At 49.2% G+C, this 21,138-nt stretch overlaps 1 protein-coding gene across 1 annotated transcript; it reads left to right on the top strand.

The window, feature by feature from the left end:
• Positions 1-1,283: 1,283 nt before the first annotated feature.
• On the top strand, positions 1,284-9,460 carry DDX56 (DEAD-box helicase 56). The gene is made up of 14 exons (XM_045565210.1): positions 1,284-1,519; positions 1,613-1,774; positions 2,308-2,468; positions 2,605-2,775; positions 2,932-3,022; positions 3,596-3,840; positions 4,126-4,245; positions 4,872-4,985; positions 5,104-5,198; positions 5,784-5,857; positions 5,992-6,081; positions 6,799-6,904; positions 8,742-8,818; positions 9,183-9,460. The coding sequence occupies exons 1-14, from the start codon at positions 1,460-1,462 to the stop codon at positions 9,258-9,260; spliced, it is 1,644 nt and encodes a 547-aa protein (XP_045421166.1). The 5' UTR covers positions 1,284-1,459; the 3' UTR covers positions 9,261-9,460.
• Positions 9,461-21,138: the final 11,678 nt, after the last annotated feature.

Below are 21,138 nucleotides of genomic sequence, written 5' to 3'. Positions count from 1 at the left end.
GCCAGAGGATAGCCTCTGGTATTCAGATGGTGGGCTGCACACCTCAGACAGGATGCACAGAATCACCCCATTAGTTTGTCATCAGATACCTAGGCAACTCAGGTCCAGTCTCAGTAGGTTTGGGTTTGGGTTTTGGTTTGGGTGGTATTGTAGGCAGAATAATGACTCCCCAAAAATGTCCTTACCCTTACCCCTGAAACTTGTGAATATGTTACCTAGCATGGCAAAGGAGAATTAAGGTTGCTAATCAAATGACTTTAAAATATGGAGATTGGCCAGGCATGGTAGCTCATGCCTGTAATGCCAGAACTTTGAGAGGCAGAGGCAGGCCTCTGCCTTGAGGCTAGCCTAGTCAACACAGCTGGACCTTGTCTCTACAAAAAAAATGTAAAAAAATCATCTGGGTGTGGTTGTATTCCTTGCTACTAAGGCAGCTGAGGTAGGGGGAACCCTTCAGCCTAGTTTGAGGCTGTAGTGATCTATGTTCATGCCACTACACTCAGCCTGGCAGTCTGGGCAACAATGAGACCCTGTATAAAAATAAAATAAAAATAAAGCAGGGGTGGGGACGGTGAGATTATCTTGGGTCATTTGGGTGGGCCTAATGTAGTCACAAGGGTCTGTCCCCTTTCCTCCATCATCAATGCCAGTAACCGTGGTAGAGTCATCACTTGGCACGAACTCCGACATTCTCTTCAGCTTTCCTCTTCCACTTTTAAAGACTCGTGATAAGGATTCCCACCTATATCCCATTGCTGCTTTAAAAATTACAACAATATAGTGGCTTAAAACAACACAAGTTTATTACCTTAATAGTTCTGTAGGTCAGAAATCTGACGTTGGAACTACACGTCGATTTTAGCCCTGTGAGATCCCTGTCAGACTTGGGACCCAGAGAACTGTAACCAACTGATAACTGGTCAGCCAGGTTTGGGAACCCCACACCAACCATCCTTCTATTTCAGGCAGTTTGTGGCAAGCTTTGTGCTGTTCATTATGCCAACCGGACCCCCTCGGCCCAGCCTCTCTCTGAGGCTCCACAATAGGCTGCTGCGCCCCGCATCACTTGCTCTCTCACGGCCAGCCCCGCCCGGCCAGCCGGACCCCTAACTTTAATCCAGGGGAGAAGGTCCTGCCAACCCTTTCGGCGCCGACCGAAGGTCCTCCTGTGGGTCCTGAGAACCAGACGTGTCAGCTCCGTCGCGGAACTCCAGAGGAACCCGCAGGGGGCTCTGCTGCCAAAGGTTCCCACTCTACGCCGAGCCTCGCGCAGCCCACCTAGACCCGGTCCTAGGCGTGGCACAGCCGCAGAACCCCGCCGTAACACTAGGGAGCTAGGCGCCAGCATTTCCGGTAAGTGAGGCCTCCTCCGAAGCTGATTGGCTGTTATTTTGACCCGCCCCCGCGCCGTACGCGTTCTTCCTGCCGCGCGTGCGCGCTGTCACTGCGGAGCGGCAGCATGGCGGACCCAGAAGCACTGGGATTTGAACACATGGGCCTTGATCCCCGGCTCCTGCAGGTACAGGGACGGGTTGGACAGTCGGCTTACCGGCTCCGCGGGACACGCTGTCACCTTCTGCGCCTTATGAACCGTGCTCCTCGTCTCTCCTAGGCTGTCACTGACCTGGGCTGGTCGCGACCTACGCTGATCCAGGAAAAGGCCATTCCTCTGGCCCTGGAGGGGAAGGACCTCCTGGCTCGGGCCCGCACGGGCTCCGGGAAGACGGCCGCTTATGCTATTCCGATGCTGCAGCTGCTGCTACACAGAAAGGCGGTCGGTAGTGGGACGGTCGAGGGGAGGAAGGAGACGGGCTCTAAAAGGCTGAGAAGGGAGGTGCCCCCTGGTACAGGTTTTCTCTTGGCATTATAGTTGTGTAGGCTGGTCTGAGAGTACCTGGTGCTGTTGTGACAAACGCTCTGGGCTAGGGTTCAGGTTACCTGGATCCTAGTCCAGGCCCTGCTACCATGAGCCTTTGTGTAATAGTCAACGGATCACTTTCTTTTCTTTTTACTGTAAAAAGGAGGCACATCTCTTCCTGCTTGTAGAATTAGTGTGAGAGTTCAGCTCCATGACTCGTACATTTTAAGTAACTTACGTACAGTAAGATACTCTTTTTGAGAGCGTGTGCCTGGAGAAAGAACTCGCCACCCTACATTCTAAAGTAGGCAGAGTGAGGGGTTGATCAGAACACAGCTGAGGTGTATTGCAGTGGGTGGGTCAGATTGCCTGGAAGAGGTAGAGAAAAGCATCTGATGGACACAATAACGTACGCTGTTAGCTGAAGTCTTTAATTCGTGTTTTTACAGATAGGTCCTGTGGTAGAACAGGCTGTGAGAGGCCTTGTCCTTGTTCCTACCAAGGAGCTGGCACGGCAAGCCCAGTCCATGATTCAGCAGCTGGCTACCTACTGTGCTCGAGATGTCCGGGTGGCCAATGTCTCAGCTGCTGAAGACTCAGCCTCTCAGAGGTGGGTGAAAGCAACAGGGCGGTAGGTAAATGAAGCTACACAGAGAGGTAGGGTTGGGTTTGTGTGCAGCAAGAGAAAGCAGTTGAGGTCCCAGCTGCTACATTCTTTCTGATACTGATGTCTTGCCCACCTGCAGAGCTGTGCTGATGGAGAAACCAGATGTGGTGGTGGGGACGCCATCCCGCGTATTAAGCCACTTGCAACAAGATAACTTGAAACTGCGTGACTCTCTGGAGCTGCTGGTGGTGGATGAGGCGGATCTTCTTTTTTCCTTTGGCTTTGAGGAAGAACTCAAAAGTCTTCTCTGGTAAAAAAAAAAAAAAAAAAAAAAAAAGTGGAGGTGGTTCCTAGTGGAAATGTTTGTGAGTAGAGAGTTGGGCCTAGGGCAGGGTGGCTGGAAGTTCAGCTGCCACAATTAGAGGCCCTTGAACCTGGAGTCTGATCACGCTTTGTTTTGTTTCAGTCACTTGCCCCGGATTTACCAGGCTTTTCTTATGTCAGCTACTTTTAACGAGGATGTACAAGCACTCAAGGAGCTGGTACTACATAACCCAGTAAGGAGTGACTAGAGCTGTGGGTGTGGGGATACTCTAAGGACTTGATACTCCTTCTTGGAGGAGCCTTTAGTGTTTTGGGTGGGACAGTTGTCACCGAGTGTCTTATCCCTAGTACTGAGGCACTAAAAGCCAGTGATGTAAAATCACTGCATATTTCCAGGTGGACTCAGGGGTTATCTTCCAATTCAAACCATGCTTTGCCTAAAAGCCTGAGCAGGAACCCTCCCACCCCCCCCCCCCCACAAGCGGCTGTTTTGAGTGGCAGAGCCAAAATTCTAAGGCCAAGGTTCTCACTTTAATCAAATTTAATCCTTCAGAAGGCCTGTTGCCAAAGGCCTTCTCTACCCAATGTAGTAGTTTATTGACATGGTTTTCTTTGTTCTGTGCCCCAAATGCTTTATGTATAGAGTTTTTAGGTTACAAAACTCAAGGGTACTTAGGGTGCCAAGAATCCTTAAATGCAACTCTGCCCTGCACTAAAATGTTGGTGCTTTGGTTGTCAATGAAGTGGTTGCAGCGTCTCTGTGTTCTCTTGTTTTCCTAACCATAATAAGCCTGTCCTCTTTCCAGGTTACCCTCAAGTTACAGGAGTCCCAGCTGCCTGGGCCAGACCAGTTACAGCAGTTTCAGGTGGTCTGTGAGACTGAGGAAGACAAATTCCTGCTGCTATATGCCCTGCTCAAACTGTCGTTGATTCGGGGCAAGTCCCTGCTGTTTGTCAACACTCTGGAGCGGAGTTACCGTCTACGGCTGTTCTTGGAACAGTTCAGCATCCCCACCTGTGTGCTCAATGGAGAACTCCCACTGCGCTCCAGGTTTGCCACAGCTGACGTCCTGATTTAGATAGGTGGAAGATGGGAATTGAAAAGAGATGCAGTAGATATTGCTGTTTCTTAAGCACTTGGTAGGGGCCAGGCTCTGGACTTGACTGATACTAACTTATTCCTTACAACTCTGAAGTCCCTTCTGTTACTTGATTTTCACCTGAGGAAATTGAGGCACAAAGGTGAAGTAGGGAAGGGTGATGGTTACTATGAGGCTAGGGATGAGAGAGGGGCTTCCAGCCCTGTAAGCCTGACCCTCCCACTCTTGGATTGCAGGTGCCACATCATTTCACAGTTCAACCAAGGCTTCTATGACTCTGTCATTGCAACTGATGCTGAAGTCCTGGGACCCCCCGTCAAAGGCAAACGTCGGGGCCGAGGGCCCAAAGGGGACAAGTGAGTCCACATTTCTCTTCTTTTCTCATCCTTTCTCAAAATGGCCTGTTTTTCAGCTTTTTGGAAGACTGAAAGTAGAGTGCATAGAGCAAGAGCCAGACATTCCAGGCCTGGCTGGTAATGTAGCCCAGAGAGCCCCACGGGCCCTTGCTCAGCTGCCTGGATGTAAAGAAGGGGAGTGAAGGTTGCACACTTCGTGTGCAGCACAAAGGGCAAGATTATGCCTGGGTTGTTGCTACTTACCGTCCTGCAGGGGAAATGGCCTAGCCTGCATTGGGTGTGTGGCTGTGACTTGCAGGGACCATATTTCTGAGGGGAAAGAGGAAGCCCCCCAGTCTCTGATCACCTGAAGAGTTGACTGGCTCAGGGTTGTTCTCAGATCACCCCATAGGGCAATGAGTTCTGCTGTTGCCCTAGAACTGAGGCAAGGGTTTGGCCACATGTCAAAGCTCCAGGCTGCCCTATGGTACTCCAACTCCTAGAGCAGTTCTGATGTTGAAGAGTCTTCCATATATTGGGGTCTTGTGGTCTTTAGTCTTTGTTTAGAGTAAGTTTTACTAATTAGGCTTGAGAATGCCTGCCCAGAGGGGAGGAAGGGTCTGGCTAACATTTGGTCATCTCTGTAGGGCCTCTGATCCGGAGGCAGGTGTGGCGCGGGGCATAGACTTCCATCATGTGTCTGCCGTACTCAACTTTGATCTTCCCCCCACCCCTGAGGCCTACATCCATCGAGCTGGCAGGTAGGAGGGTTAGCAGTGATGGGTCAGGCACCTGGGCCGTGGGCACGCTGGAGAACTTGGGGTGTAATGGACAGAACCTACAGGCCAGAGGTGCAGCCTGACGTGTCTCCACTTGCAGGACAGCGCGCGCTAACAACCCAGGCATAGTCTTGACCTTCGTGTTGCCCACGGAGCAGTCCCACTTGGACAAGATTGAAGAGCTTCTCAGTGGAGGTGAGAACCTAGCTCCTGTCGGCTTGGCCAGAGCCAGGCTTCTCCCATGATGCCTTAAAAACCCCACGATAGTGATGGCAGAGGTTACTATGTAGCGTGACAAACAACTTCCACTGTCTGTCCTCATCATGCCCTGTGTGGCAGGCACTGTCTGCCTTGACAAGTGAGCAAACTGAAGTTCCTTCTGCCTCATGAGCGTTGAGTGACTCAACATGATGCTCTGACACACCTCACGACAGCACCTGGTCTCAGGGTACTGCCTGTTCCTCAGCTGTTCTCCATGGCTGTCATCATGGGGTGTTCTTGGGACCAGAGCAGCCTTGGGAGAGGAGGAGAGAGTGGGTGGCAGGTCCTGGGGCTCAGGGATGCACAGGTGACCCCCATCAATACACAGGGCCACATGGGTCACCCTCATCCACTCATGGGGACCAGTGGGTTGCCACTGTCCATGAGACCCTGCTACAGATAAGCTTGTTTGGTATCCCAGGGAGGCAGTGGGTCCTCCTGGGACGAGGTACAGGAGGCCTATTACGAAGACCTTGTCCTAAGCCCTCAACCTGTGGGACCCCCACTCTGCCTTCACAGAGAATGGGGCCCCCGTCCTGCTCCCCTACCAGTTCCGGATGGAGGAAATTGAGGGCTTCCGCTATCGCTGCAGGGTAAGCTGGCCACGGCGGGGAGCGGTGGGGGTGGAGGGCTGTGACCCAAGGATTGCACCCCATTGCTGAGCATCCAGGCATGAGGGAGGAATTGGGGCAGCCTCCCTGTCTTGACCTTCAGTGTCCACCCCTAGGATGCCATGCGCTCAGTGACTAAACAGGCCATTCGGGAGGCGAGATTGAAGGAGATCAAGGAGGAGCTCTTGCACTCCGAGAAGCTCAAGGTAAGGTGAGGGTGGGGCACAGCTTAGGCCGCTGCCCTTGGAAACCAGCAGAGCTCTGAGTGGTGAGAAGCAGAGAACCGGGCAGCATGCCGGCCCTTGGTAGAGAGAGGGAGGAAACGGCCCAGAACCATTGACCAACTCGGCTGGGAGGTAAACTGGCACAACCCTAGGATGGGTAATATCAGTGTCCCCTGGTTTAGAAATTTTACTTCTGGAACTTAACCCCAGGCATACTTGTGAATGTGCACGGTCACACATGTCTTCGCATTCAGCACAGCATTATTATGGAACCAAAAGGGGAAAACAGAAAGGACTGGCTAGATGAGTTAAGGTGTTTCCAGAGCCTAAGGTTACACAGACATGGGGAAGAACGAGGAGGCTGTTTGTGTGTCCACACAGAACACTCTGTAAGATGATGCCAAGTGGAAGGGGTGCAGGTGCTGCTGGCTGCAGTACAGAGAAGGAAGCATGTAAACGTGTAATGGTGTCCTTGTAGGAGTGCACAGGACTCGGGGACATGCAGGAAACTGGCATCAGTAGCTAGCTGTCTCTGGGCAAGTGGCATGATGGAGACACAGGTGGTACAAAAACTTTACTGTGTGATTGCTAATGCCTTTTAAATTTTAAAATATATGACTATGGTATCCTTCTGAACTCCCAACCTGTGAAGTTACAAAAGAAAAATGCTGACTGCGGTGCTCACTCTCCCCCTGTCAGACATACTTTGAAGACAACCCCAGGGACCTCCAGCTGCTGCGGCATGACCTGCCCTTACACCCTGCGGTGGTGAAGCCTCACCTGGGCCACGTCCCTGACTACCTGGGTGAGTGTGGCCGAGGGGCATCAGGAGCCAGTGGGCTGGGGAAATGGCATTGGTTCCTCGGCTGCTGCGTGTCAGCCCCTGTGCTCAGCGATGGGGATGCTTGGGTGGAACAGGACGCTGGAGACCCAGGCAGTTGCATGTCCACAAACAAGGGCACCCATGTTCAAGCTCACGCTTATAAAGCTTGTTCGCCCCATCCCACGGGGTAGCCGTTGCTGTCTCCGTTGTGGAGATGAGGAAACTGACGTAGTGCAGAGTTGGCAGCAGACCCTGGATTTAAGGCCAGGTGGTCTCAAGGGCTTGGCCGAATGAAAGAATGAGCCAGTGACTGGCCAAGTATCTATCCATGGACTGGAGGGGTGGACAGTGTGAGGGAGGGTCACGGGCGGGAGGCAGAGCCCATGGGATTAGCAGCCACTGATGTCCAGGCCGGGGCATCTGTGGAGTGTCTGGGTAAGGACAGTTGACAAGCAGCAGTGGCGTGCACTTGTACTCCCAGTTACTCTGGAGACTGAGGCGGGAGGATCACTTGAGCCCAAGAGTCGCAGGCCAACCTGGGCAACAGTGAGACCCCATTTCTAAAACAAAAACAAACATTAGACAGGGGGGCACTGATGTAAACAGACAGTGTAGGAAAGGGAAGAGCTGGGGATAGCGAGGGGTACAGGGTTGGCAGGTGCAAGGTCAGGACCCCCAGAGTGGTTTCTATGGTGCACACAAGGCCAAGGCCAGACCTTTATGTGCATGGCCATTAAACCTGGGCTACTCTTCTCATCTGATGCAAGGTCTGGATAATGACTTCTTTTGGCATCCCGTATGTGATGTTTCAGTAATGATCAGGTGTGACTTTTATGCCTGGGATGGAGTCAAGGAGAAGAGTGGCAAAGGACACTATGGGCAGCCAATGCAGCCCCCTTCCCAGGACTGTGGGGTCTGGGCTGTGGGGCCTTCCTGGACTGGTAGCCAGCGAGTGTGGTGTTGCTGCCATGGAGGTGGCAGGAGGGTGCAGATGGAGGTTCTAGGGCAGGAAAGTCCTGAGCAATGGGAAGGGAAGGGAAGGATCCAGAAGAGACGGGAACATGACCATGCCAGCGAGAGAGTGGTAGGGGCCAGGTTCCCAAAAGGCAATGAGCTGAAGGGAAACCCCATCCCGGGTCCTGGTCTGAGACTCCAGGGAGGGAGTGGGGTTAAGAGGGGAAGGCAGAAGGTGAGGCTGGGGCTTTGGCCTGAGGAACCGGGCTGCTCTGTCAAGTAGGAGTGGAGTCACTTGCTTGGAGGGTGTGGCCAGGAGGTTTAGAAAGGCCACGGAAAGGTGGAAAGTATGGATGTGGGACGTTTGACACTTGAGGGACGGCCCAGGCTGGTTGGCCTAGTATAGTCTGAGGTGTGAGTGAGGAGAGGGCAGAGCCAAGGTCAGGTGCAGCTGGGATGGGGGAGTGGAAGGAAGGGTGTGGGGGCACAGTGAATTTGTAGTAATAGGTGTAGTAATGGGTGAAGAAACTACTATAGACTTTTCTTCTTTTGGCTACATTTTCTCACTTTAAAGATATACATCTTTATTTTTTCTTCCTTCTGCATGTTTATTACAGCAAATCTAAATACTACAGAAGACTGATTTAGACAGTAGAAGTCTAATGAGCTCACATTCTTCTGGTCCTGTGCAAATGTGGTAGCGAATATGTCGCAGGCTGTCAGTTGGATCAGAATCGCAGAACTTGGGGCAGAGTCAGGGGGAGGGGTGAGGTGGGGGGTGGGCAGAGCTGAGAAAGGCTTGTGGGATGGACAGGGTGGGAGTAGCAGTGGTGAGGCCGCTGCTGAGGCCAAGCATCCCTTCCAGTTCCTTCTGCTCTGCGTGGCCTCGTACATCCTCACAAGAAGCGGAAAAAGCCATCTTCCTCCTGTAGGAAGGCCAAGGTATGGCACCTGGGGGCCTGGGGGACAGCTGCAGGACTCCTCCCCCACCTTGCTTCTTTGTTATCACCACTATGTGTAGGCGCCTCGCCCTAGGGAGGGGGAGAGAGGCTACCCAAGAACCGAGTCCCAAAAATCTGGTGGCTAAGACAAAATCATTTGGGCTGGGAACACTTCTGCTGCCACCCACAGGCCCTACTTTTCTCTCCCTTGTTGCCCTTCCCCCCACCTCAGTGTCTGCAGCAGTTTCTGGTCTCGTTGGCTTGTGGCCTGCAGGGGCCCTTTGTGTCTATCTCAGTTTGGGTGGATGCATGGATGGATGGATCGGTCTCATTCCCCCAACTAACCCATGACTTTGACCCCATAGAAGACGAAGGCCCAGAATCCACTGCGCAGCTTCAAGCACAAAGGAAAGAAATTCAGACCTGCAGCGAAGCCCTCTTGAGGTTGTCTGGGCCTCCCCGGGACTGAGCACAGTGTGGAGCGGGCTTCCCGCCCTGCGTGGATAGGCGCTGCTCCGGTGCTCGAAGCAATGCCTGGACAGACTGAATTCTGGGGCAGGCACTGCTGGGCCCTCCAGCTCCTTGGCACTGCCAGGCTGGCATCTCGCTCCTTAACAGCAGAATAAAAGTTCTAGCTGCCCCAGTTTGTGCCTCTGGCATGTAGGAAAGGACGCTGACCTAAAACCTCAGAAGTCAGGAAACTTCGAGGGCAGCGGCACCTGCCTCTGCTACTGCGCTCGCTTGGCCAGCAGAGGTCGGCTGTGGCGAGTCAGCCGGGAGAAGAGAAGCCTGCCCTGGTCCAGCATGTGACTGTGGCCGGCCAGAGCCCTCCTGTCCACCTTGTGCTGCCCTGCTACCTGGGGTCAGGCAGACAGATGAGCCTGCACCCCTGGGAGAGGGCCCTTCCTGGCCATGAGCGTCCCTCTTCCCCAACGTGTGCACGTTGTAGAGTCAGAGGAGCCAGGGCAGCTATCTGCTAGTCCTTTCCGGAACCATTCGTGTATGCGCTTGTGTCTGCTTGTCTTACGTGCACGGGTGGTGGCGTGACATGCACACATACATGTACTGTTCCCTTTCTGTGCCGTGGTCTGTGCTCTCCGGCTGACTTCCCCGCGTGAAGGCTGGGCCTCCCAGCTTCTGTTTGCTTATAGGGCTGAGGGGGTGGGATTCTCTGCTGACTTGGGGCCTAGATGAGTGCCTGCTTATCACAGTGTCAAGGTCGGTCACCTGCTTAGCAGGGTCACCGGCTTAGCCGTCACAAGGCCAGGCTGAGGCATGAGGAGTCGGGGTGGGGGAGGGAGAGGAGAAAGAGAAGTGCTTGAGTATTTTAGGAAGAAACCAAGCGGTAGAATCTCAGCAAAAATTTGTACAGAGGTGAGAGGGCTGGGCCTTTGGTTCCAGTTAGGGTGTGGTGGGTCTGGGGGTGGCAGGACCTGAGATTTGGAGCCTTCTTGATCCCTACTTCCCTTCTGTTAACTCCGGAGGATTTCCAGGAAGCCGCGGTGTGTGATGGGGTTGGGGACGTTGGTATTATCAGTGGGCAGGTGTGGACTAGAGCTGCCAGGGCCATGCAGACAGTATTACAGTCTGTGTGGTGGCTGGGGGAGATTCAGAAGGAAAAACGGTTAATGGAGCTGCAGATACAGAGCAGCTGTGTGAGCATCTGCTGGGAGAGGCTGGCGGCCACGCAGACCCTATCATGGCCTTGTGAACAAGGAGACAGGAGGAAAGTTCTTACAATGCTGAGGCATGGCTTTAGTCCCGGGTTGGTTCCCACCCTGCTTCATGGGATGCTAAGGCCTGGCCCTGGGGACAGTGAGTGCTCTGTTGCAGGTGTTACAGCCAACCTGTGCTCTGAAGTGATGCACAACCTGTCTGGTCTCTCCGACCCTGTCACGTTCGGGCACACCCTGCCAATAGAGCTTACATCCCAGAAGCGCCCTGGTTGGAGAAGAGATTGGATTTCCGAAATAATCTCCTTATAGGGAGATGAGGTGGAAGAACATGGAGCCAGCCCCGTGCTTTACTCCTGCTTGGGGGCAGTGGGGTCTGGGCCAGGAGCACAGAGGTTCAGGTGAAGGCATGACAGCTGTTTGTCGAGTGTGTACATACCTTCTAACTCATGACAACCCTTTGGGAGGCTATTTTGTGTCCTAAATGGGGGGAGATGAGGCTCAGAAGTTACCTGGTGAATGTGAGGTCACAGAGCAGGGGAGAGCTGGGCAGGGCTGTCTGGCAGTGCAGGGCAGGTTGGCCAGTCTGTCTCCCCCAGTAGAGAAGCTGAGACTACGTGCACTTTCACCACCACGGGGACAGGTGCCATCGTGGGTGCTCTGAGGCCTGTGTTCCCCTCTGAGCTACAGCAGATCCTGCACTTGGTCTAGCCTGAATTGGCCAGGGCACTGAAGAGGAGGGTCCATGTCCACATCCTGAGTCTGCAGAGGGAAGTGTGTAGGGCTTGTTAGATGCCCACCCAGCCCTGGAGGGCAGGTACCATGTGTCCGTTTACATGTGAACAAACAGGTGCTTGGGGTTGATCTCTTAGACTCAGTCTCTGGCCAAAGCCCGTGCCCTTAACTTCACACATGTCCAAACCAGGACTGGGAAAGGCCTCTGATGAGGGTGTGTGCACGATGGACATACGGACCTGGGGCTATCCGAAGCCAGGCAGCACTGAAGGCCACATGGGCTAGGAAGGGAAGAAGCGGGTGGAGTGTGTGCTGTCTGGAAGCCTAGGGCTTCACAAAACAGCAGAAAAGCTCCAGACTGGTGACACCCTGGGCTCGAAGGAAGGTCAGAAGAGTGCAGTGTTAGCTCCAGCCCGGAATGGCACACCTAGACCTGCATGAGCACCTGTGTGCCTGGACTGTATGCCAGGGTCTAGAATCAAGTGGGCAAGGTGCAGTCCATGAGGCAAGGAGCCTAGATGGTAAGCCAGTGCACAGCTGGGGGGAGTCCAGGGGGCTGCTGGGTTATAAGGGGGTCCTCACTCTGTTGGAGGGAATGCTGAGATGGGAAGGGTGGGAGGGAACGGCATGTGCAAATTCTCTAGGGTGAGGGATCCGTGCACAGGCCGGCGTGGCCATCACCAAAATATGCAACAGGGGCTGAAAAATTCACTGGATTTACTTTTTAAAATACACAATCACATGTTAAAAATTCAAAGGATACAAAAATTTCAGGCTTTTTTTTTTTTTCCTTTTTTTTTTAAAGCAGAGAGCACTCTGATCAGATGGCAGAGGTAGCCAAGGTGATAGCGGATGGGAGAACGGGTGTGTGCCCGGAGACCTCCGGACCGGGAGGATAAAAGGCTCAGGTGCCTTCCATCCTAGTTTATTCTCTGCCCCCACCTGCGGAATGACTCAGCTTTTGGAGAATTAGTTTTTGTGGGACTTTGGTCTTCAGAGGCAGGGGCCCCAAGAGGCAATGGTGATAAGGTCAAATCCCAGCAGGGGAGGTGGCCCTGCCAAGAGCCATTCTCTTTCCCCCAGAAAGAATTACGTAAGACCCCTACCTTGCAGAAGGGGCTGCGAGTTGCTGCTTTTGCATTTATCGCAGCCACTTTTGCAAGGGTAAAGGAAGAAGTGGTCCTTCATTGCAGAGGGTAAGGTATCTTGCCCAAGCAGACCTGCTGTGTGGCAGCACCATGCTGGGCAACTGCACATTATTTAGTTTATTCCTCTTGAAATGCCTTCAGAACTCAACACGTCCAGTGTGTCTGTTCACCTACCTTGTCCACCCACAAACCTGCCAAGAAGCAGTGTGATTGGCATAGAATGCACGAAGGGTGTCCGTGACTTTGACTGAGTTAGAGAACGAGGCACATCAAGGGGGTTTTCAAACAAGCAACCCTAGAGCTGCCTCCACCACGTAGCATCCTGCCATGGCACAGTTCAATGTGCCAGGTGTACTCTGGTCACTGTGGCTGGGTCGGATCATGGCACTTACTGGCTGAGTGGCCTTGTGTGGGGAAGGCACCTCACTTTTCTTGGACTTTTCTGAGTTTTACCTGTAAGCGGGGGTAGAAATGCCCTTCCAGGGGTTCCCGTGGGTGCTGATACGGAGACTGTGTGAAATGCTGGTGTGACCCAGGCACCTGGTGCCCTTGTGGCAGCCCAGCTCTGTGCCAGCAGCTCCCCATGCCTCTCAAATCAACTATTGCCCTGTGGGACAAGTCTCCATACAGCACCCTCAAGCTGCTGTGTACACCGAGTCATCACAGGGATCTCCTTAAAAATTGGGGATTCTTATTCTGCAGATCTAGGGCAGGGCCTGGGACTCTGCATTTCTGCCAACCTTCCTCCCAGGCGAGGCTGCTGCTGCTGATCCCCAGACCACAAGAGAGGGGAGGCTTTAATGCCCACCACACCCATCCATTTCACAGACTGGCAAACTGAGGCCCAGACTGAGCCAGCCCAATGCCACCTGGCTATGTGGTGGAATGGGAGGTGCTCAGTTTGTCGGACTCAAGTCTGGAATCAGAGGTGGGAGACCTGGGATCAGGCCCCAGTTCCGAATCTCCCCCTTCACTTCCCTTCTCTGAGCCCAGCGCTTCATCCGTAAATCATGGTGATGAAGGGAAGGCAGTAGGGATGTCTAGCTAGATTTGAATTTCAGATAAACAAGGAGGAATTTTACAGCATAACCATGTCCCATCCAACATTTGAAGCATACTAAAAAAAATTACTGGTTCTCTGAAATGCAAATCTAGTTGGGCATCCTGCTTCTTACTTGCTAAATTTGGCAACTCTAGGATGTGAGACCTCTCTCACCCAGAATCCCATCCAACATTTGAAACATACTAAAAAAAAATTACTGGGTCTCTGAAATGCAAATCTAGTTGGGCATCCTGCTTCTTACTTGCTAAATTTGGCAACCCTAGGTTGTGAGACCTCTATCACCCAGAAACAGCCTCCTCCAGGAAGCCTTCCCGAGTCCCAGCCAGGGCTGGGTGCTCTCCTCTGTGTGTCTGATACTGTTTGACCACACGAAGCTCTAATCACTGGGCACCTGTATTCCCACCCTGGTGTGGGAGCTCTTTTGAGGCAGGGACCATGCCAAGTTGTGTGTGTGTGTGTGTATTCCTGGGCCCAGCTGTTCATTAGAAGTTTCCTCCATGAGAGTACCCCTAATGCCTTGGGGGTAATTTTCTTTTCACAATTCTTCTCCTGGCTGAGGCTCTTGAAGACTATTTGCAGTTAAAAGTGCAAGGGAAGGATATGGTAGGAACAGCACTGGGCAGAGCTGGACTGCAAGCCCCGCTGCAGCAGGCAGGACTCCTCCGTCTGTGTCACCCCCATGGCTCAGGGCTGAGACGGGAGGCCCTCAGCCTCGTCCTCATAGGGGCTCCAACTGGGTTCCACCCAAGCCACGGGCCCCATGTTTGTCAAGGCCAGGAGTATTGGGAGCCCATCTCCACCCTCACCTGGGAGACCCTGCTTCAGGCCCCCAGCAGGGCTCCTTTTGGTTCCTACCGCTCACTTTACAACTTGTTGGCTTGAGATTAGAAAATGCAATGTGATGTCAAGGGGGACCACCACAGAAGACCAAGGTCCCAGGATGAAGGCTGGTATGAACATGAGAAGCAACCTGATGCTTGTACGGTAGAGACTAAGCATGAAAAGTCTCTCTCCCAGACCTTGTCCCACCTCAGCCTGGACACGAGATCTCCATTTCTGGTGGCTCCCCCTGCTTAGTAGTTTGGCTTCAGCATCTTAGCCCTGCCCTTTTCTGCCAGAACCTGCAGCTGGGGCTGGGGTGCTGGAGGCAGTAGTCAGGGCAGATTGTTGGAGCTGCCCGCCCTCTCCTCCAGGGAGCCCTCAGGAAGGACTTGGGATCTCTTATCCATTTGGATGTTCTGCCTGCTGCATCCTCTCCATGGGCCTGCTAACCCTTCTCCATCTCAGCAGTGGGCTGGAGGAGCAGGCTGGTGGCTGCTACATGAGGGTGGGGTAGGGGCAAAGGGTCAAACAGCTCTGAGCTTTTGGCTTCTATAGCAATAGGTCCTGACAGCAGCTGTGCTCCCAGAGCAAACATTCTAATATAATCACTGAAATGTATGGATTGGACCCTTATAGGTGCAAGCGTTTTTGGTGTGGAAGGGATGGCTCCTGACCCAGGAACCAAGACTTCACCCTCCAGAAGCAAAATGCACATAAGCGGTGATGGGTAGGCCAAGTGCCAAGGGAGATGGCCTGCCCCCGCTATGATGGCCAGAGTAGGGAGAGACCATTCAGGCCTGCATGGTGGTGAAGTCCCCACTGCCAAGGATATTGGACGGGCAGCATTTGTGAAGGCCTGGAGGGGCCTGGGAGTCAGCCCTGGCCTGATCATGCCAGAGCTGAGAGGAGGGAGTAGATTAGCTGGTTTAGCAAAGGCTTCCTGTAGGGCAGTGGTTCTCAGCCAGATTTGTCCCAAGGGGGCATTTGGCAAGGTGTGGAAACATTTTAGGTTGTCACATCTGGGCTGTGAATGCTGCTGACATCAAGTGCTGAGAGGCCAGGGATGGTGCTAAAATCCTACAATGCCAGGGCAGCCTCCACAACAGAGTTCTCCAGTTGAAAATGGCTTTAGTGCTGAGGTTGAGACCCCTGCTACAGGGCTACCGTTAGGCGAGGAAGTGCTGAGAGTCAGGTGGTAGAGAGCAGGGAATTCCAGGTGCATTGGTTAGGAGTGTGTACAGCTGCAAGTAAGAGAATGCTGGGTGGCAGGGCTGGGAACAGAGTGGTTTACCTTTTTCATGTGTCAAGATAAGCAGTGCTATATGGTTGCAGACATGGAGTGACATCTCCATAATGCCACAGGGGTCCAAGCTCTTTGGTCTGCCTGCTCTGCCATTATTTTATTTTTAATGTGGTGAAATACACATAACATAAAATTTACCATTTTAACAATTTCTAATTTTTTTTTAATTTTTGGAGGCAGGGACCTGCTCTGTCACTTGGGCTAGAGTGCAGTGGCACCATGATAGCTCACTGCAACGTCAAACTCCTGGGCTCAAGCAGTCCTCCTACCTCAGCCTCCCAAATAGCTGGGACTACAGGCATGCACCACAACACACTTGGCGAATTTTTCTATATTTTTGTAGAGATGGGGTCTTGCTCTTGCTCAGGCTGGTCTTGAACTCCTGGCCTCAAGCATTCTTCCCGCCTCAGCCTCCCAAAGTGCTAGGATTACAGGCATGAGCCACCATGCCCAGCCATTTTAACGATTTTAAGTATACAATTTTGTGGCATTAAGTGTGTTAACAAGGTTGTGTGTCCATCTCCAGGACTATTTCATCATCCACAACAGAAACTATGCCGATTAAACAGTAACTGTCCATTCTCCACTCCTCCTAGCCCTAGCTAAGCACCAGTCTGCTTTCTGTCCCTATGCATTTTGCTACCCTGGCAACCTCATATAATTGTATTGATGCAACATTTGCTTTCCTATATCTGGCTTATTATCCTTGGCATAATGTTTTCAAGGTTTAGCCATGTGGTAGCATGTGCTAGGACCTCAATCCTTTTTGTGGCTAAACAGTATTATATTGTGTATGAACGTAACAAATTTTGTTGATCCATTCATCTGCTGATGGACACTTAGGTTGTTTCCATCTTTGGGCTATTGTGAATAATGCTGGAATAAACAATGGCGTACAAGTATCTATTTGATTCCCTGATTTCAGTTCTTCTGGGGATATACCTAGGAATGTGATTGATGGTCAGTCTATGTTTACATTTTTGAAGAACTGACGAACTGTTGTCCTCAGTGGCTGCACAATTTCATATTCTCACCAGCAACGCATGAGGGTTCCAGTTTCTCTACATCCTCTCTAACACTTGTTATTTTATTTTATTTTATTTTTTGAGACAGTCTCGCTCTGTTGCCCGGGCTAGAGTGCCGTGGCGTCAGCCTAGCTCACAGCAACCTCAAACTCCTGGGCTTAAGCAATCTTTCTGCCTCAGCTTCCCGAGTAGCTGGGACTACAGGCATGCGCCACCATGCCCGGCTAATTTTTTTCTATATATATTTTTAGTTGTCCAGATAATTTGTTTCTATTTTTAGTAGAGACAGGGTCTCGGTCTTGGTCAGGCTGGTCTCGAACTCCTGACCTCGAGCTATCCTCCTGCCTCGGCCTCCCAGAGTGCTAGGATTGCAGGCGTGAGCCACCGCCCCTGGCCTATTTTTTATTTTTTTAAATTGTAGTCATGCTAATGGGTATGAAGTGATATCTCTTTGTGGTTTTGGTTTGCATTTTCCTAATGACTAATGATGTTGAGCATATTTTCATGTGCCTTTTGGCCATTAGTGTATCTTCTTTGCTCTTATCTGAATTTGGTTGTATTTTTGTTATTGAGTTTTGGGAGTTCTTTTTTTTTCTATATATATTTTTAGTTGTCCAGATAATTTCTTTCTATTTTTAGGAGAGACAGGGTTTCGCTCTTGCTCAGGTTGGTCTCGAACTTCTGACCTTGAGCAATCCTCCTGCTTCGGCCTCCCAGAGTGCTAGGATTACAGGTGTGAGCCAATGCGCCCAGCCCAAGGGAGTGCTTTATATATTCTGAATATTAGTATTAAGGTCTTAGATATATTATTTGCAAATATTTTCTCTAATTCTGTGGTTTGTCTTTACTTTCCTTTTTTTTTTTTTTTTTACCCAGAGCCATGAAGGCTTGAGCAAGTGGACTCTGTCTTTACTTTCTTGATAGTGTCCTTTGATGCCCAAAAGATTTCAATTTTGGTGAAGTCCAATTTATCTGTTTTTCTTTTGTTGCCTGCGCTTTTGGAATCATAGCCCAGAAATCATTGCAAATCCAGTGTCATAAAGCTTTTCCTCTATGTTTTATTCTAAGTGTTTTATAGTTTTAGCTCATATGTTTAGATCTTTTATTAATTTTTAGTTGATTTTTGTATATGGTAAAATGCAAGGGCCCAACCTCATTGTTTCACATGTAGATATTCATTTTTCTCATCAACATTTGTTGAAAAGGCTGTCTTTGTTCCATTTGTCAGTCCTTATGCCAGTCTGATTATTGTAGCTTTGTAGTAAGTTTTAAGATCAGAAAATGTGAATCTTCAATTATTTTCTTCTTATAAGATTGTTTTGGCTATTCAGGATCTCTTGAGATTCCATATGAATTTTATGATGCTTTTTCTATTTCTGCAAAAGTACCATTGGGGTTATGATAGGGGTTGCATTGCAACTGTAGAACACTTTGGGTAGTATTGCCATCTTATTTATTTATTTATTTATTTGAGACAAAGTCTCACTCTGTTGCCCAGATTAGAGTGCCATGGCATCAGCCTAGCTCACAGCAACCTCAAACTCCTGGGCTCAAGCAATCCTTCTGCCTCAGCCTCCTGAGTAGCTGGGACTACAGGCATGTGCTACCACACCCGGCTAATTTTTTTCTATTTTTAGTAGAAATGGGATCTTGCTCTTGCTCAGACTGGTCTTGAACTCCTGAGCTTGAGCCATTCTCCTGCCTCAGTCTCCCAAGTATTGCCATCTTAACAATACTGTCTTCCAATCCATGAACATGGGATATCTTTCCATTTATTTATGTCTTCTTTAATTTCCTTTGACAATGTTTTGTAGTTTTCAGTGCACAAGTCTTTCACCTTTTGTTTAAATTTGTTTGTAAATATTTTATTCTTTTGGACACTATTGTAAATGAAATTGTTTTCTTAATTTCCTTGTTGGATTGTTCATTGTTAGTATGCAAAAACGTAACTGATTTTTGTGTATTGATTTTGTATCTCACAACTTTGGGGAATTTGTTTATTAGTTCTAACACTTTTTTTTTAGTGGAGTATTTGGGGCTTTTTTTTCACATAGAGATCATTTGACTTTTTTTTCTAATCTGGATGCCATTAATTTATATTTCTTTCCAAATTGCCCTGCTTAGAACTCCCAATACTATGTTGAATAGAAGTGGTGTCTTGTACTTGATCGTAGAGGAAAAGTTTTCAGTCTTTTATCATTGAGTGTGATGGGGTTTTTTCATAGATGGCCTTTATAATGTTAAGGAAGTTATCTGTATTCCTAGTTTTCTGAGTGTTATTATGAAAGGATGGTACATTTTGTCAAATGTCTTTTTTGCATCAGTTGAAATGATCATGTGATTTTTTTCTTCATTCTATTTATATGGTATATTACATCAATTAATTTCCATGTGTTCAACCATGCTTACATTCTGGAAATAAATCCCACTTAGTCATGGTGTATAATCCTTTTAATATGCTGTTGAATTTGGTTTCCTGGCTTTTTTTTTTTTTTTTTTTTTTGAGACAGAGTCTTGCTCTGTTGCCCGGACTAGAGTGAGTGCCGTGGCGTCAGCCTCACTCACAGCAACCTCAAACTCCTGGACTTAAGCGATCCTACTGCCTCAGCCTCCCAAGTAGCTGGGACTACAGGCATGTGCCACCATGCCCGGCTAATTTTTTCTATATATATTTTTTAGTTGGTCAGATAATTTGTTTCTGGTTTTTAGTAGAGATGGGGTCTCGCTCTTGCTCAGGCTGATCTCGAACTCCTGACCTCGAGCGATCCACCCGCCTCAGCCTCCCAGAGTGCTAGGATTACAGGCGTGAGCCACCACACCCGGCCTGGTTTCCTGGCACATTTTTGAGTATTTTTATTCACTATTCATAAAGGATATTGGTCTGTAGTTTTTTTGTCTTTTCTTTGGCTTTGGTATCAGGATACCATAGGATCAGGATACAATCAGAATACTCTGAGAATGGCCTCATAGAGTGAGAACGAGTTAGGAAGTGTTCCTCTTCAATTTTGGGGAAGAGTTTGAGAAGGATTGATATTAATTATTCTTTAAATGTTTGATATAATTCATCAGTGAAGCCATTTGGTCATGGAGTTTTCTTTTTGGAAAGTTTAAAAATTACTGATTCAATTTCCTCTCCTAGTTATAGGTCTTTTTGTTTTATTTTTTGTTTTATTTTATTCTATCTTACTTCAGAGTATTATGGGGGTACAAATGTTATGGTTACATAAATCACTTTTTTACAGTTTGAGTCAAAGTTATAAGTGTGCCCATCACCCAGATAGTGTGTATTGTACCTGTTAGGTGTGAATTTACTCATCCCCTCCTCCCCTCTCCCACCTGATTGATTTTTGATTAGTTATATTTACATATGTGCACATAAGTGTTGTTTGACTAGTTCCAATTTAATAGTGAGTACATGTGGTGTTTGTTTTTCCATTCTTGTGATACTTCACTTAGAAGAATGGTCTCCAGTTCTATCCAGATTAATATAAGAGGTATTAGTTCACCATTTTTTCATGGCTGAGTAGTACTCTATGGTATACATATGCCACATTTTATTAATCCAGTCATGTATTGATGGGGACTTAGGTTGTTTCCACATCTTTGCAATTGTGAATTATGCTACTATGAACATTCGGGTACAGATGTCCTTTTTATAAAAATGTCTTTTTTCCCTCTGGGTACTCAGTAGTGGGATTGCTGGATCAAATGGTAGGTCTACTTTTAGTTCTTTGAGGTATCTCCATACTACTTTCCATAGAGGTTGTACTAGTTTGCAGTCCTACCAACAGTGTATACATGTCCCTATCTCTCTGCATCCATGCCAGCATTTGTTGTTTTGAGATTTTTTGATAAAAGCCATTCTCACTGGAGTTAGTGATATCTCACTGTGATTTTGGTTTGCATTTCCCTGATGATTAGAGACATTGAGCATTTTTCATGTTTCTTGGCCATTAATCTATTTTCTTTTGAAAAGCTTCTGTTCATGTCTTTTGCCCACTTTTTAATGGGGTTGCTTGATTTTTTTCCTTGCTGATTTGCTTAAGTTCCTTGTAGATTCTGGTTATCAGCCTTTATCGGATGTATAGCATACAAATATTTTCTCCCATTCTATAGGTTGTCTATTCACTCTATTGATTGTTTCCTTGACTATACAGAAGCTTTTTAATTTGATCAGGTCCCATTTATTTATTTTTGTTGTTGCTGTGATTGCCTTTGGGATTTTCTTCATAAATTCTTTGCCTAGGCCAATATCTATAAGAGTTTTTCCAACATTTCCTTCTAGAATTCTTGTAGTTTCATGCCTTAGATTTAAGTCTGTTATCCATCGTGAATTAATTTTTGTGAGTGGTAAGAGGTGCAGATCCTGTTTCAATCTTCTACATGTGGCTATCCAATTTTTCCAGCACCATTTATTGAATAGGGATTCTTTTCCCCAGTGTATGTTTTTGTCTGCTTTGTCAAAGATCAGATGGCAATATGAGGATGGTTTTATATCTGGGTTCTCTGTTGTGATCCATTGGTCTATGTCTCTGTTCTTGTGCCAGTACCA

Source organism: Lemur catta, chromosome 11 (assembly GCF_020740605.2).
Source record: "Lemur catta isolate mLemCat1 chromosome 11, mLemCat1.pri, whole genome shotgun sequence".
In the NCBI taxonomy this organism is placed as follows: domain Eukaryota; kingdom Metazoa; phylum Chordata; class Mammalia; order Primates; family Lemuridae; genus Lemur; species Lemur catta.
Note: the sequence above shows the minus strand (reverse complement) of the source record. Positions and strands in the feature narration are given on the sequence as shown.

Excerpts from the sequence above, each read along its gene's own strand:
- DDX56 (XM_045565210.1), top strand. The coding sequence starts at position 1,460 with ATGGCGGACCCAGAAGCACTGGGATTTGAACACATGGGCCTTGATCCC. Across the intron at positions 2,776-2,931 it reads GAACTCAAAAGTCTTCTCTG|TCACTTGCCCCGGATTTACC; the intron begins GTAAAAAAAAAA and ends GTTTTGTTTCAG. Across the intron at positions 5,858-5,991 it reads GCTTCCGCTATCGCTGCAGG|GATGCCATGCGCTCAGTGAC; the intron begins GTAAGCTGGCCA and ends GTCCACCCCTAG.